A 14,866-nucleotide genomic window follows, 5' to 3' on the forward strand; every position below is an offset into this window, starting at 1 on the left:
TTCTGATCCAAGTAGGTATCTTACAAGATTTTTAGCTGAGCCTTCGCCACTCAAATGATAGAAAGTGTTGGAAGGCCTTGTACGATCGTACGGTGAATAACAGTAGCTAAGGTAATCTTGTGTATTGGTATTCTGGTGTATGATGATTCTACGAATGTGGGGGCTACGAAGGTATACATAGCGTTGGGTCCGAGTTGGGCCGAAGTAGGATCGAGGCGGTACATTGGGCCTTATTAGGCGACACACCGTGTGTATGCCGACACTGGCAATCTTTTCTTATTGTAACGACTGATGTAAGGAAAAACGGGTCTTCTAAAAAGGGCACAATGAGAGGGATTCCAAATAGGCATATGTGCCTACTCCGTAGGTCGCTGCACAGATCCCTCTACTCGGATTGACAGCTTGTTGCTTTCGATGAAACGTTCTAACGCGCGATTTGGTGTTGCTTTCGTGAATGCGTCCGCGGGTTGTCCTCTCCGTTGATCCAGCGGATCTCAGTGATCTCGCGACGCTCGTATGACTGCCGAAGCGCCATGATGTCGATCATCAGTCGCTTCTCAGCAGTTGTTCCGAGTTTGACGAGGCATTCATACAAGGAGTATGAATCCGTACACACAATAAGTGGGATCGGTGGTAGACCTAGGCGTCCTGTAATTATCTTGAGGGTTGTTAGGATAGCGATAGCGATGTCGACACCGCTAACCATGCCGTACGTTTCTGAGGCAAGAACGCTCCGGGTAACGCGTTTGCATTTGGTCGAACTCCAATGGATTACGTTACCACGAATATCAAACGTGCTGTCTTGTCGACTCGACTCATTCGCAAGGATAAGTAGGTACCCTAGCTGTGAGCTAAGGTCTTGGTTGTTCGCGAAGGATCCGTCTGTGAACACTACCAGCTTTGCTGTAGCGAGGTCGAGAGGACGTATCGCAGGCCTCGTTGTATGCTCTCAGATTGCCACTGCAGCCGGCGGTTAAGCTTCACGTATTCTGTGTCCTTAGGTTGTTGTATTTGCGCAGCCGCGGAAAGATCGAACGATGCTTCAGGTTGGCATATCGACGCAATGTACGCCCACGCGCGCGCTGCTCCATGTACTTCTGTGCTCGGTTTGCTGCCTTCGGATCAATGATTTCGATCTTGGCACCTTGTCCCTTCTGCGTAAGTAGAATCGTGTCTCCGCGCAACGTTAGAGTACATCCGTTGAACTCGAGTGATACTTCTTTGGACAGTCTCTCCTTGGGCTTAGCTCGAAAATTGGCTTTCTGGAGCGCAGCGTCTTCTGCACCAGAGAATGCAGGCGTCCCAATCGCGAGAGTATCGTCTGTCTGCAGGCCCACTATTCCAAACGCTTCCCGTCTCCCGTTCGTGATCAGGAGGCACGGGTCATACGTTGATGTAGCCATGTCGAGCTCTTGCAGTGGTGTCCTTGGTACGTAGCAAACCAGTGGACTCCTGCTTCCGCGATTCCATAGAGTGGCTTGATTACGCGAATAATTGTTCCCTTGGGATACTTTGTTATAAGCTCCTTTGGGAGGTGCGCTAAAACGTGCGGAATAGCTCTGTTTGTGCCTGTGGGTACGCTTGCGTGATATCTCGTAGTTCCACAACCATGCCCTCATCGAGTAATGCAGGCGCTAGGGCTAGAATCAGGCGCTGGCTGGCTCGTTGGATGGTTGGCGACTGCGTCAGGATCTCGTGTTTGCCCTCGTCATTGTAACCTTGAACAACGAGGCGTGATTTCTCGTACGGGACCATGGTCTTGCCTTTGACTTCGCGGACCATGCGCGATTTGAAGATACGATACCCGCCGTGTAGAGTTGGATCAAACAGCTCAAAACTGAATACTCCACGGCCGACGAGGTCGTCGATCTCCTTCTGATCGGATGCTTCGAATGGAGCGCCCGGGACGTTAATCACGCCGTCATTGCGTAGCTTGACGGCCAGGGCGTAATCGTCCTCCTCCTTCTTCGACAGGTACTGCACCTTGGGCTTGTTCTTTGATCCAGGTGGGCGGCCCCGCTTGCGCGGCTGAGCCGCTTGGTTGGCTTCCGCCGGTGGTACCGGTAGTGGCGGTTCATCAGCAATCGCTTCGTCTGTGGTCGGAGATCCACCTGTGCCTTGATCTGCGCCGTCTATCGCTGTAGTCAGATCGCGATAGTACGGTTTTACGACAGTGGATCGGAACGTCGTTGGGCCGTTGATCATGTCTACAGTAACATCGTGGTCCTTCATATCGATGACTCTATACGGCCCTTGCCATCCATTCTTCTCGCGCCATACCATCACCTCACTCTGAAGAGGCAGTGACAGTACCCCGTCTGTAGTAGGCCCATTCCTGGTACCAAGTGCGTTGCTCACCGCATGTTCCGCTGAGGCCTTCCGCAGCGCCCTCATCGCTTTCTGGATTGCCTCCGCGCGATGGGTTATCGAGGGAGATGGTGGTGAATCCATGGATATCCGGGGGTATGCACCGAAGACGAGCAGCGTGGGTACGAGCCCGTCTGGGCCTGCGGTGTCGTTGACGGCCTTGACTGCCATCTGCAACACTGCGGCGTCGCTGGTGCCAGTGTCAAGCTCTGTCCTCAGGATCTCGTACGCGCGTCTGAGCGGTGCGTGGTATCTTTCTACCTTGCCGATAGACCAATGGGCCTCGGTTGGCACTTGTTTACATGTGATTCCCATGATCTTCGCCTCTGATCTGAATTCGACTGACGCGAAGTTGGTGCCGGCGTCGTGGGTGACGATATCTGGCGGCCCTTGGTATGTATCAATCCAGAGCAGGCGGAGTGCTTCCCAGGTGTCTTTCGCGCTCATAGACGGTAGAAATCGCGCGCCGTTGAATGTTGTAGCCGAATCGATCACGTGAAGCACTGGTTTCCCACTCAGATACATCACATCTACGAGGATCTCGAAGTTGAATTCCCGATCATCTTTCAGCCTAAACTTGAATCGGCGCGGCGCTGGATCATGCGCTTGGCAGTGATGGCAGAACGTTTGGATCTCTCGGAGCAGCCGTTCATCCACGTCCTCGTGTCCTGCGCGTTTGAGCAATCGTATCAGCCGTTCGACGGCTGGATGCCCGAACCTCCGGTGTAAGCGTCGGAGCTCAGTCTCCGTAAGGAATACGCGCGCGCGCTCTGCCTTGCTTAGGTGGAACCACGGGTGTCCCCATTTGCGAATCACTGGAAAGGTAGCTTTTCCTTGTACCAGCTGGTCCGTAGTATTGTTGAAGTACACGTGGAGCCGGTCCATGTCTTTCAGACAGAGGAGAAACGGGGTGGGTGCGTTCAAGACCTCAAATTTGATCTTTCCAATCTGTGTCGATACATGTGCGGTTCCAATCGAAGTAGTGACGCTTCCTTTGCCAAATTGCACAGATGCGTTTCCAGCAGTAGACGTATCTAGAGTTACGGTGGGGTCCTCAGTTTGGAGCGCCCAGAACTGCTCCTTTCCGGCTGTCGATACATTTGAGGCACCAGTGTCAGGAAGAATGCCTTGGTACGTGATTCGCGAGTATCGATCCTCGATAAGGAACTGCGTTGCGGGCGTAATAGGCTCCTTGCACCTGTAGACGTCTTCTCCAGTCACGTGGTGCAAAAAGGCCTGATCTGTGAGGTACTTAACTGCCAATCTTTGGTCCTCATCATCTTCGTCTTGCTCCTCTAGGAAGAACTGGTCGACTTCTTCCCCTCGTACGCGACGAGAAATGTGCTAAACTCCATTTGCTCTCCCGTAATCGCGCAGTGTGTGATGTACTGCGCTTTTGAGCGTTTTCTTTCTTCAAGCGTGTGGTTTGTGGACCAACAGCCTGTCTTGCCGCAGACGTAACATTTCTTGTCGATTTGTGTGTTGACTCCAGAGCGGTGCTGAAGCCCACCGCGTCCGCGGGTGAATCCGCTGCGTCCACCGCGAGGGTTGTAATTCCCTCGCAATCTTCCAGAGCTGTTGTTGTTGTACCGACGATCCAAGTAGTACTGGCTATCCGTATCCGCCTCAGTGAAGTTGACGGAGACGGTCATGGCGAGTGAGTTTTCGATTGACGATCGCAGATCTCCAAACAGAACCTCGCATTCTAGAGACGGCTTGTAGAGTGCCATCTCGAGCTCCTTCACGCCTCGGCATGCTGTGATTACAGTCGTTCGGAGCGCGTATTCTCCCATGTACTGCTGTCCAAGTGCTCTTTGACACAATTGGAGCTTGTCCAGCATGATGTCAAGGACCTCGTGGAGGTTCTTTTCGGGGTTCTCCCTGCGGACTTTGACAAACGATGTCGTCGTCCAGTCCGCGTAGTAATGGCCGTGGTTGACGTCTGTGTCGAAGTGGTTCTTGAGCTTTGTGTAGGCAGTCAAGAACGTATCCATCCGCTGATCGACGAAGTGGAGGTAATACTCCTCTGCGCGGCCGTCGAGAATCCGTGGAAAGACTGCATGGAACTGCCCTGGCTCGATGTCTGCGTGATAACAGATGCTGTAGAAGATCTTCAATTTATCGTCTAGGAGGTCGTACGGCTTTCCCGTATACTTTTTGTCTCGGTCCCACATTTTCACGAAGACATTGATCGTCTTAGGATCCAGTTTCTCATTGCCAAACTCGATTGGTGGAACTGCCTTGTACGGGTCTGTTTCACCAGAGGGCACAATTGGGGGAACGCTCAGTCCCTTCGGACGTTGCGGGTATGCTGGTGTATACTCGCGGAATCGGTCGAAGTTGTTGTAGGTGAGGGGAGGTTGCTGACTTTGGACGCGCTGATAGGCTGGCTGCGGTGCGGATTCAGTTGTCTCTACAGGCTGGCTTCGGATTGGTTGGTTTTGGGCTTTCTCGATCGTTTTTGCTAGCTGGTCCTGAATCTGTTGTTCTTCCTCAACGGTCTCCTGTCGTCCTTGCACACGGGCGTGGGTCTGGTCTTGATCGCGGGTTTGCCGACTGTCTACGTCTCGGCCTCTTGTCCTTACAGGCGTTTGGGTTCGGCTCTGGGCCTGGCTTGATAATCTCCTGTCTGTGGACTGTACTGATCCTTCACTGCGTTGTTGCCGTAGTGCCCGCTCTTGCAACATGTGCGCAGCTGATCGTGTGTCAAACACAGCCGACTGGAATACGTCCTGAGGCCATTCTAGGTACTCCTCCATGCGTAATAACCTAGCTAGAGACTCACTAGGTGCCATATTAATACGGCCAGTATACACTCCCTTAAAGCGGAGGATCCGCTTTAGTTCCTTTGTGTATATTGGCTGGGCACGTAGGAACATTGCCTCTGTCCATCCTTCAAAGTCCTGACGGAACTCCCAAAAGAGTTCTTCATCTGCTGTTGGTCGATCTGTATAGTCCGCAATCGCACGCGCAATGTACGTTGTTGCTGTAGTAATCCCTACCTCATCGTCTGGAGCTTCAACGTTGTCCTCCCAAATCTCTGGATCGATGTGATGCCATTCTCTTGGTTTTATGTTTGTGGTCCCTAGTAGCGCCTCTAGTGTGGGTACCACTCTTCTACTACTGCTCGCCATTCCTACTGCCGGTGTCCTGGCTACCGGTGCTCTTTCCGATGATGTTCTCTCTCCTGCTATTGTGTTCTTGTTGACGCTTGTTGCGCTAGCTGCGTTCGCTAGAGATGCGTCGGTGGTCGTGGGTTGTACACGGGTCAAATCTCAACCGGTCGGTTGGCGCGTGTATAGACGGCGTCTTGGAACGCTTCTGATACGGCTGTAACGGTCGGTCGCTAGCCACGAACGACGCCTGATATAGCTAACAGTGAGCTTAGCATAGATAACTCCGCCTTGCTGATATAGGCAATCTAGGGAACGCGCGGGTAAAGAATCTATCTCTTCTTAACCTAACTGTCTGTGACTGCCGTGCAATCACTGATCAGTGTTGGAAGGCCTTGTACGATCGTACGGTGAATAACAGTAGCTAAGGTAATCTTGTGTATTGGTATTCTGGTGTATGATGATTCTACGAATGTGGGGGCTACGAAGGTATACATAGCGTTGGGTCCGAGTTGGGCCGAAGTAGGATCGAGGCGGTACATTGGGCCTTATTAGGCGACACACCGTGTGTATGCCGACAGAAAGAGCTAATTAAGGCTCTGTGGGAGGCTAACAGAAAGAACGAACTCGTTGGTTCCTACGGAGGTGCCCGTCAAATATCTTCGCCCACCTTGGCGGGCAGGGGTTTCTGAGCCATTCCCAATCTAGTTAGATCATCCTCCGGCAGCTCTGGCTCTAGCTCTGGCTTCCTAATGATTGATTGATTGATTTCAGCCTACTCTGTTTCAGCCGTGATCTCCACAGCTATGCCCGGATGACAGACATGGCAGACAGCCGACGCGATGCGGACGTGAATCTGCACCGCCCCACTTCACTCTCGAAAGAGTCATTTGTCCCCAGAGGCTTGTCGTTGTCTGGCTTCTATTCATGACTAATTAACCTGTAAATACACTGTTCTTTACGGGTACGCTGGAATCTATATCCGAAGGCTTCGGGTATCGGATTATGGGATAGATGCCACTTCCACAGGGATCTAGCTAGGTAGGCTCTAGCGTCTAGCTAAACATATCTTGGCTAGTAATCTGTACAGTTCCACTGCTCCTGGATGCTCCGGATATTCGCTGCGCGGGCTAGCTAACTACTAACAGTACCGGTTTTCCAAACATTCCGTACCCTCGATTGCTTTCGCATGAGAACCAATCTGGATATATATATCCGCAATGCCCGTCAAGACTAAATCCAACACGCAACGCACAGTAACATTCATCCTCAATCAAACAAGCAACATTATCATGTCTCAAACAAGCATTTTTCCTGCTCTCTATGCAGAGTCTTCGCGTATAGCAACCGACCAAAAAGAAAAAATCACGCATATTGCAACCGGATCGTACGTGGAACTAACGAAACTTTCCAATGGAATAAAAGTCCACATTTCTCAACTAGTTCAACTGGCTCTTAGCCTTGTTCTCTCGGCATATCTAGGAGTGGACGAAATGACTTTCGTATACGCCTACACTTTCGATGGCAATAGTTCTGTCAGTCCTTCAATCTGCTCCATTTCTCTAGACCAGGAGGAATCAATTGTCCGTTCCCTCCACGCCATCACCGAAACTTCCCTTCAGAAACATCAAGAAGAAATGGATGATAGTGTTGCCAGTGAGGCAGACGGGATCGCACTACTTCTACATATTGGAAACAATAGTTCAATGTCCTGTCAAGTAGGATCTTTTTCTAGCTTGAAAAAGTTTAAGGTATAATAGAAAGCACTAAAGATGCCTACGAAAGCCATTAACTAACGGATCATTAGGTTCTTATTCACATAACTATGGACCAAGTGATACGCATCAGAATAGAATATTCGACCTCTGTTCTTGGCATGGAACAAGCGCGCAGAGTGGCTGAAACTCTCGAACACGTCCTCTTTACGATTGCGCGGAATCCGAATAGCCCTTGTAAAGAGATTGATCTTTGCAGTTCGCGATGCAAATCAGACCTTAGTGGGTGGAACAAGCAACCTCCAGAGTTTTTACCTCGTTGTATACACAAAGTAATTGAAGAGCAATGCAGAAATCGAGGTGATAACACTGCCATCTGTGCTTGGGACGGAAATTTATCCTACAGAGAACTGAACCTATATGCTTCACGTGTAGCAGTTCACCTTCAACAGCTGGGTGTTTGTCCAGAGGTATATGTGCCGATATATCTGGAAAAATCGATGTTTGCCATCGTAGCTGTTCTTGGTGTTCTCAAGGCCGGAGGGGCATATATTTTTCTGGATCCTTCGTACCCAGTAGCACGATCGAAGAGTATTTGCGACCAACTAGGTGCAGAACTTGTGATCGTTTCAGTAAAAAACAAAAAGATTGGGAAAGAATTAGGCCGCAAAGCTATAAACCACAGCCCCGCCTTACAAGAGACTATAAGCATTCCGGTATTGCCAAAGAATCCCATATATGCTGTTTTCTCCTCCGGATCAAGTGGAAAACCAAAGGGTGTTACTATGGAGCACGGAGCCTTTTATGCAGCTGCTATGGCAAACGGACCTGCCTTACGCTTGGGTACACAATCAAGGGTCTTGCAGTTTGCTAGCTTTTTCTATGATGTCAGCAACCGAGACATTCTAATGACGCTTATTTATGGGGGCTGTCTCTGTATCCCTTCAGAGCAGGAACGCCTAAGCGATCTCCATGGTTTTATAAACCGTTATCAGGTCAATTGGGCTAGTTTGACCCCAGCCGTGGCGAGACTCTTGAACGGGAAAGATCTCACCAGCCTTTGTCATATGGTTTTGGGTGGAGAAGCTATGGATATAGGTGTTAAAACTGCATGGGAAAACCGCGTTCAGCTGATGAACGCATATGGACCTTGCGAATGTGCAGCAGTGAGTTCGTTGCAAACTTTTTCAACAGCAAGCTCGGATCACCGGAATATTGGTCACGGCCTTGGGACAGTACTCTGGATCGTCGATGAACGAAACCATGGAAGACTAGCGCCAGCAGGAGCTGTTGGGGAAATTGTAATAGAAGGCGCAAGTATAGGTCGAGGATACATTGGCCATCAAGAGAAGGACGAAGATTTATTTTTCGAATCGATGCCCTGGATTAACCAAGTCCGGCCAGGACCCCACAACCGCTTTTACAAAACGGGAGACATCGGTCGTCAACTTCCAGATGGTAGTATCATCTACCTAGGTCGTAGGGATTATCAAGTCAAAATGCGCGGACGTCGGGTCGAGCTAGGTGAAATCGAGCACCACATCCGGAATTTCATGCCCGCGGTGCAGCTGATGGCAATTGAGAAGATACAACCGGCAGGAAGGCAGGAGAGTGCACTACTCGCAGCATTTTTACAGCTCAACGATGATACATGCAGCGAGCTTCTTCTGCCAACTGTCGCTAGTAATGATTCGATGGCGCAAGTAGTATACCCAGCAAACATGGACGAAAAGTTGTCTAGATTTTTGCCTAGCTATATGCTGCCTGACGTATACTTTTCTGTAGCACGATTTCCGATGACAGTTTCAGGAAAAATAGACAGGAAGCGGCTGCGCGAGATTGGGGCTACATTCTCAGCCCAGCAGCTGGCGGAGCTGCGCACGCGCAGCCAGGGACCAAAGCGGCAGCCGTCGACAGACAAGGAGAAGGCAATGCAGCAGCTGTGGGCGCAGGTGCTCAACATCGACGCAGACAGCATCGGGCTGGACGACAGCTTCTTCCGCCTGGGCGGCGACTCGATCGCAGCCATGAAGCTGGTGGCCGAGGCACGCAAGCAGAATGTTCACCTTACCGTCGCAGCCACTTTCCAGCATCCCAGGCTCGTCGATTTGGCCGCTTGGGCTGGCGGAGTAGATCCAGCTGTGGCGCAGAGCATTGTGCCCTTCTCCCTTCTGAACATCAACTCCGACGTCGACACAGCACGTATCCAGGAGGAAGTCGCTGCTGGCTGCAACATAGACAAGGACCTGGTGGAAGACATCTACCCGTGCTCGCCGCTTCAGGAGGGCCTGATGTCGCTCACGTCAAAGCGGGCGGGTGACTATATTATGCAGAGTGTACTAGAGCTGTCAGTCAGCATGGATGAAAGCGCTCTACGGGCGCGTGGGAGCAGGTTGTGAAGCAATCGATGATGCTACGCACGCGCATCGTGCAGCACAGCAGGTTGGGCCTTCTGCAGGTGGTGGTAGCAGGCGATATACAGTGGATGGAAGCAGACCATCTGGGAACGTACCTGGCAGAGGACAAAGCGGCGTCTATGCAGCCGGGCGACTGTCTGGCACGCTACGCTTTTGTCAAGGAGAGAGACGGTGGAAGGCGCTGGTTTGTGTGGACAATGCACCACGCTCTCTACGACGGCTGGTCTCTGCCTCGCATCCTGGGCGCTGTAGAGAAAGCATACAATGGTGGTGTTCTTGAAGAGCGGCCAGGCTTTAACGCTTTCGTCCAGTACCTTAGTCAGCAAGATCAGGAGGCCACTACCAACTACTGGCACTACACTCGCCGGCTGCGAGGCGACAATGTTCCGCCACTTCCCCCATCAATACATCAGCCAGTGGCAAATGCAATGTTAGAGCACCAATGCCCGCCGCTCCCCAGGACAATGGCATCCGATACCACTACATCAACGCTGATCCGCGCGGCGTGGGCTATTGTTGCGGGTAACTACACCAGCTCAGACGACGTCGTCTTTGGCGCCACGGTGACGGGCCGCAACGCGCCGGGGCAGGCATTGAGATATAGTGGGCCCGGCAATTGCGACGGTGCCTGTGCGGGTGCGTTTACCAAGAGACTGGACCGTACCAGCCCTCCTTGCTGCTGTGCAACAACAGGCAACCGAGATGATCCCATACGAGCAGACAGGATTGCAGCGGATCGCCAAGATGGGAGCGGATGCGCAGCACGCCTGTGGCTTCCAGACGCTGCTGATAGTGCAGCCAGCTGATGACGGTCTAGAGAGCGACAAGTCACTAGGAAGATGGCAGACCAAGTCAGAGCTGCAGGACTTCACGACTTACGCACTGATGGTGCAGTGCACGCTAGCTACGGAGCGAGTGCAGATCACGGCCAGCTTTGATCCACAGATCATCGAGCAGTGGCAAGTGCAGAGGATGCTGGGCCAGCTTGGCTTCGTCGCGCAGCAGCTGGCGGAAGCCGGTGGCAAGACGACAGTTGCTGAGATTGATACGCTCACTCCGAGGACAGACAACAGCTGTGGAAGTGGAATGGAGAGGTTCCTCCGGTGGTGGAGCGGTGCGTGCACGAGCTGTTTGTGGAGCAGGCGCGGGCACGACCTGACGCGGCGGCCATCTGCGCGTGGGACGGCGAGATGAAGTACGGCGAGCTGGACGAGCTGTCGTCCAGGCTGGCCGGCTACCTAGTGGGTTTGGGCGTCGGGCCCGAAGCCATTGTTCCTCTGTGCTTCGAGAAGTCGATGTGGACGGTGGTGGCCATGCTGGCAGTGCTCAAGGCTGGCGGCGCCTTCGCTCCCCTGGACCCAGAACACCCAGCAAGTCGGCACGAGGAGATCTTCCGGCAGACTGGCGCCAGAGTGGTGCTTGCTTCGGCACAGCACTCGACGCTCTGCAGCGGCGGCAACCGCACCGTCGTGGTGGTCAGCGAGGCTGCCATGCGTGAGCTGCCCAGCGAGGCCAGCGAGGCCAGCACAACCGACAAAAGGACGACAACTCGCACAAAGGCACAGCCAGACAACCCTGCCTATGTGCTGTTCACGTCTGGGAGCACGGGAAAGCCCAAGGGCGTGGTGATTGAGCACAGGGCAATATTGACCAGCTGCTTGGGTCACGGAAAAGCCTTTAACCTTACAAGCGACTCGCGCTTTCTCCAATTCTCTTCTTACACGTTCGACGTTAGCATTATCGAGATATGGACTATGCTTCTAGTGGGTGGCTGTACTTGCGTCCCATCAGAAAGCGACAAGAAAGATGATCTTTCGAAAGCAATAAATGCTCTGGACGCGAATTGGGCATTCCTCACGCCTACTGTTGCGAAGCTTCTCGATCCAGAGCGCATCCCGGGATTACAAAATCTTATCCTCGGAGCAGAACTTGTAACAGATCACGACTGGAACAGATGGAGCCCATATGCCCTTCAGATAACTGCATATGGTCCTACTGAGTGTTGCGTTCTTTGCATTTTCTACTCCGGTACTCTTGGCTTTTACACAGGCTTGCTCGGCAAGTCTGTTGCGTCGGTCAGCTGGGTGGTGGACCCCAACGACCACCACAAGCTGGCTCCCCTGGGCGCGGTGGGTGAGCTGCTCGTTGAGGGACCGATCCTGGCGCGCGGCTACCTGAACGACGCAGAGAAGACGGCGGCCGCGTTCATCGACGACCCGGCCTGGCTGCTGGAGGGATGCGACCAGCACGCGGGCCGGCGCGGCCGGCTGTACAAGACCGGCGACCTCGTCTACTACAATGCAGACGGCAATCTAGTGTACGTCAACCGCAAAGATGCGCAGGTCAAGGTACGCGGGCAGCGGGTGGAGCTTGGGGAGATTGAGCACCACGTGCGCGAGTGCATGCCGGAAGTAGGACGTATGGCAGTAGAAGTGATCATGCCGGGAGACGACAAAGACAAGGCGACGGTGGCTGTCTTTGTGGAACAGAAAGAGGAAGAGGTTTCCGATGGAGACGGCTCCTCTGCACGCGTTTTCTTCCCCTCCCAGGTGGACAGCCAGCTCAGCGAGCGGCTGCCTAGCTACATGGTACCCGGAGTCTACTTTTCAGTCGCGCAGCTTCCCATGACAACGTCGGGCAAGACGGACCGCAAGCGGCTGCGCGAGATTGGGGCTACATTCTCAGCCCAGCAGCTGGCGGAGCTGCGCACGCGCAGCCAGGGACCAAAGCGGCAGCCGTCGACAGACAAGGAGAAGGCAATGCAGCAGCTGTGGGCGCAGGTGCTCAACATCGACGCAGACAGCATCGGGCTGGACGACAGCTTCTTCCGCCTGGGCGGCGACTCGATCGCAGCCATGAAGCTGGTGGCCGAGGCACGCAAGCAGAATGTTCACCTTACCGTCGCAGCCACTTTCCAGCATCCCAGGCTCGTCGATTTGGCCGCTTGGGCTGGCGGAGTAGATCCAGCTGTGGCGCAGAGCATTGTGCCCTTCTCCCTTCTGAACATCAACTCCGACGTCGACACAGCACGTATCCAGGAGGAAGTCGCTGCTGGCTGCAACATAGACAAGGACCTGGTGGAAGACATCTACCCGTGCTCGCCGCTTCAGGAGGGCCTGATGTCGCTCACGTCAAAGCGGGCGGGTGACTATATTATGCAGAGTGTACTAGAGCTGTCAGTCAGCATGGATGAAAGCGCTCTACGGGCGGCGTGGGAGCAGGTTGTGAAGCAATCGATGATGCTACGCACGCGCATCGTGCAGCACAGCAGGTTGGGCCTTCTGCAGGTGGTGGTAGCAGGCGATATACAGTGGATGGAAGCAGACCATCTGGGAACGTACCTGGCAGAGGACAAAGCGGCGTCTATGCAGCCGGGCGACTGTCTGGCACGCTACGCTTTTGTCAAGGAGAGAGACGGTGGAAGGCGCTGGTTTGTGTGGACAATGCACCACGCTCTCTACGACGGCTGGTCTCTGCCTCGCATCCTGGGCGCTGTAGAGAAAGCATACAATGGTGGTGTTCTTGAAGAGCGGCCAGGCTTTAACGCTTTCGTCCAGTACCTTAGTCAGCAAGATCAGGAGGCCACTACCAACTACTGGCAGACTACACTCGCCGGCTGCGAGGCGACAATGTTCCCGCCACTTCCCCCATCAATACATCAGCCAGTGGCAAATGCAATGTTAGAGCACCAATGCCCGCCGCTCCCCAGGACAATGGCATCCGATACCACTACATCAACGCTGATCCGCGCGGCGTGGGCTATTGTTGCGGGTAACTACACCAGCTCAGACGACGTCGTCTTTGGCGCCACGGTGACGGGCCGCAACGCGCCGGTGGCAGGCATTGAGGATATAGTGGGCCCGGCAATTGCGACGGTGCCTGTGCGGGTGCGTTTACCAAGAGACTGGACCGTACCAGCCCTCCTTGCTGCTGTGCAACAACAGGCAACCGAGATGATCCCATACGAGCAGACAGGATTGCAGCGGATCGCCAAGATGGGAGCGGATGCGCAGCACGCCTGTGGCTTCCAGACGCTGCTGATAGTGCAGCCAGCTGATGACGGTCTAGAGAGCGACAAGTCACTAGGAAGATGGCAGACCAAGTCAGAGCTGCAGGACTTCACGACTTACGCACTGATGGTGCAGTGCACGCTAGCTACGGAGCGAGTGCAGATCACGGCCAGCTTTGATCCACAGATCATCGAGCAGTGGCAAGTGCAGAGGATGCTGGGCCAGCTTGGCTTCGTCGCGCAGCAGCTGGCGGAAGCCGGTGGCAAGACGACAGTTGCTGAGATTGATACGCTCACTCCCGAGGACAGACAACAGCTGTGGAAGTGGAATGGAGAGGTTCCTCCGGTGGTGGAGCGGTGCGTGCACGAGCTGTTTGTGGAGCAGGCGCGGGCACGACCTGACGCGGCGGCCATCTGCGCGTGGGACGGCGAGATGAAGTACGGCGAGCTGGACGAGCTGTCGTCCAGGCTGGCCGGCTACCTAGTGGGTTTGGGCGTCGGGCCCGAAGCCATTGTTCCTCTGTGCTTCGAGAAGTCGATGTGGACGGTGGTGGCCATGCTGGCAGTGCTCAAGGCTGGCGGCGCCTTCGCTCCCCTAGACCCAGAACACCCAGCAAGTCGGCACGAGGAGATCTTCCGGCAGACTGGCGCCAGAGTGGTGCTTGCTTCGGCACAGCACTCGACGCTCTGCAGCGGCGGCAACCGCACCGTCGTGGTGGTCAGCAAGGCCTCTTTCGATAGACTGTCAAGCGCAAGCGACAAGGCCAACGTGATATCGAAGCCAAGTAGTATTGCGTACGTCATGTTCACTTCAGGCAGCACAGGAACACCCAAAGGAGTCGTCCTAGAACACAGAGCAATTTCAACAAGCTGTCTCACCCATGGAGAGGCGTTTGGCTTCTCGCCTAGCACTCGAAGCCTTCAGTTTGCTGCCTACACCTTTGACGCGTGCATCACGGAGATCATCACGGCCCTTTTGTTTGGCGCATGCATTTGCGTTCCCTCCGAGCTGGACAGACGTAACGACTTGTCGAACATTTCAAACACCTTGAAAGTAAGTTGGGCATTGCTTACGCCAACGGTTGCACGAACACTTGACCCCAAAACAATTCCATCGCTCAGAACCTTGGTACTTGGGGGGTGAGCAGGTGAGCCGCGTTGACTGGGAAAGGTGGAGTCATCTTGAAAAGCAGATCAATACGTATGGTCCTACAGAATGCAGCGTTTGGTGCACATCACACTCTA

The 14,866-nt window shown here is 53.7% G+C and overlaps 4 protein-coding genes across 4 annotated transcripts; 2 read left to right on the forward strand and 2 right to left on the reverse strand.

The window, feature by feature from the left end:
- Nucleotides 1–424: 424 nt before the first annotated feature.
- On the reverse strand, nucleotides 425–1,403 carry PtrM4_078070 (uncharacterized protein; the record flags this gene model as incomplete). The annotated part of the gene is made up of 2 exons (XM_066106309.1): nucleotides 425–935; nucleotides 985–1,403. 2 exons carry the CDS (start codon nucleotides 1,401–1,403, stop codon nucleotides 425–427), a joined length of 930 nt encoding a protein of 309 aa, XP_065963247.1.
- A 136-nt stretch (nucleotides 1,404–1,539) lies between these two features.
- Nucleotides 1,540–5,501, reverse strand: PtrM4_078080 (uncharacterized protein; the record flags this gene model as incomplete). The annotated part of the gene is made up of 2 exons (XM_066106310.1): nucleotides 1,540–3,608; nucleotides 3,674–5,501. 2 exons carry the CDS (start codon nucleotides 5,499–5,501, stop codon nucleotides 1,540–1,542), a joined length of 3,897 nt encoding a protein of 1,298 aa, XP_065963248.1.
- A 3,070-nt stretch (nucleotides 5,502–8,571) lies between these two features.
- On the forward strand, nucleotides 8,572–9,594 carry PtrM4_078090 (HC-toxin synthetase; the record flags this gene model as incomplete). Its single annotated transcript, XM_066106311.1, has 1 exon — nucleotides 8,572–9,594. The coding sequence occupies one exon, from the start codon at nucleotides 8,572–8,574 to the stop codon at nucleotides 9,592–9,594; it is 1,023 nt and encodes a 340-aa protein (XP_065963249.1).
- An 86-nt stretch (nucleotides 9,595–9,680) lies between these two features.
- On the forward strand, nucleotides 9,681–14,765 carry PtrM4_078100 (uncharacterized protein; the record flags this gene model as incomplete). The annotated part of the gene is made up of 3 exons (XM_066106312.1): nucleotides 9,681–10,248; nucleotides 10,415–10,644; nucleotides 10,686–14,765. The coding sequence occupies 3 exons, from the start codon at nucleotides 9,681–9,683 to the stop codon at nucleotides 14,763–14,765; spliced, it is 4,878 nt and encodes a 1,625-aa protein (XP_065963250.1).
- Nucleotides 14,766–14,866: the final 101 nt, after the last annotated feature.

The sequence above is a fragment of the Pyrenophora tritici-repentis genome, chromosome 3 (genome assembly GCF_003171515.1).
Source record: "Pyrenophora tritici-repentis strain M4 chromosome 3, whole genome shotgun sequence".
Classification (NCBI taxonomy): domain Eukaryota; kingdom Fungi; phylum Ascomycota; class Dothideomycetes; order Pleosporales; family Pleosporaceae; genus Pyrenophora; species Pyrenophora tritici-repentis.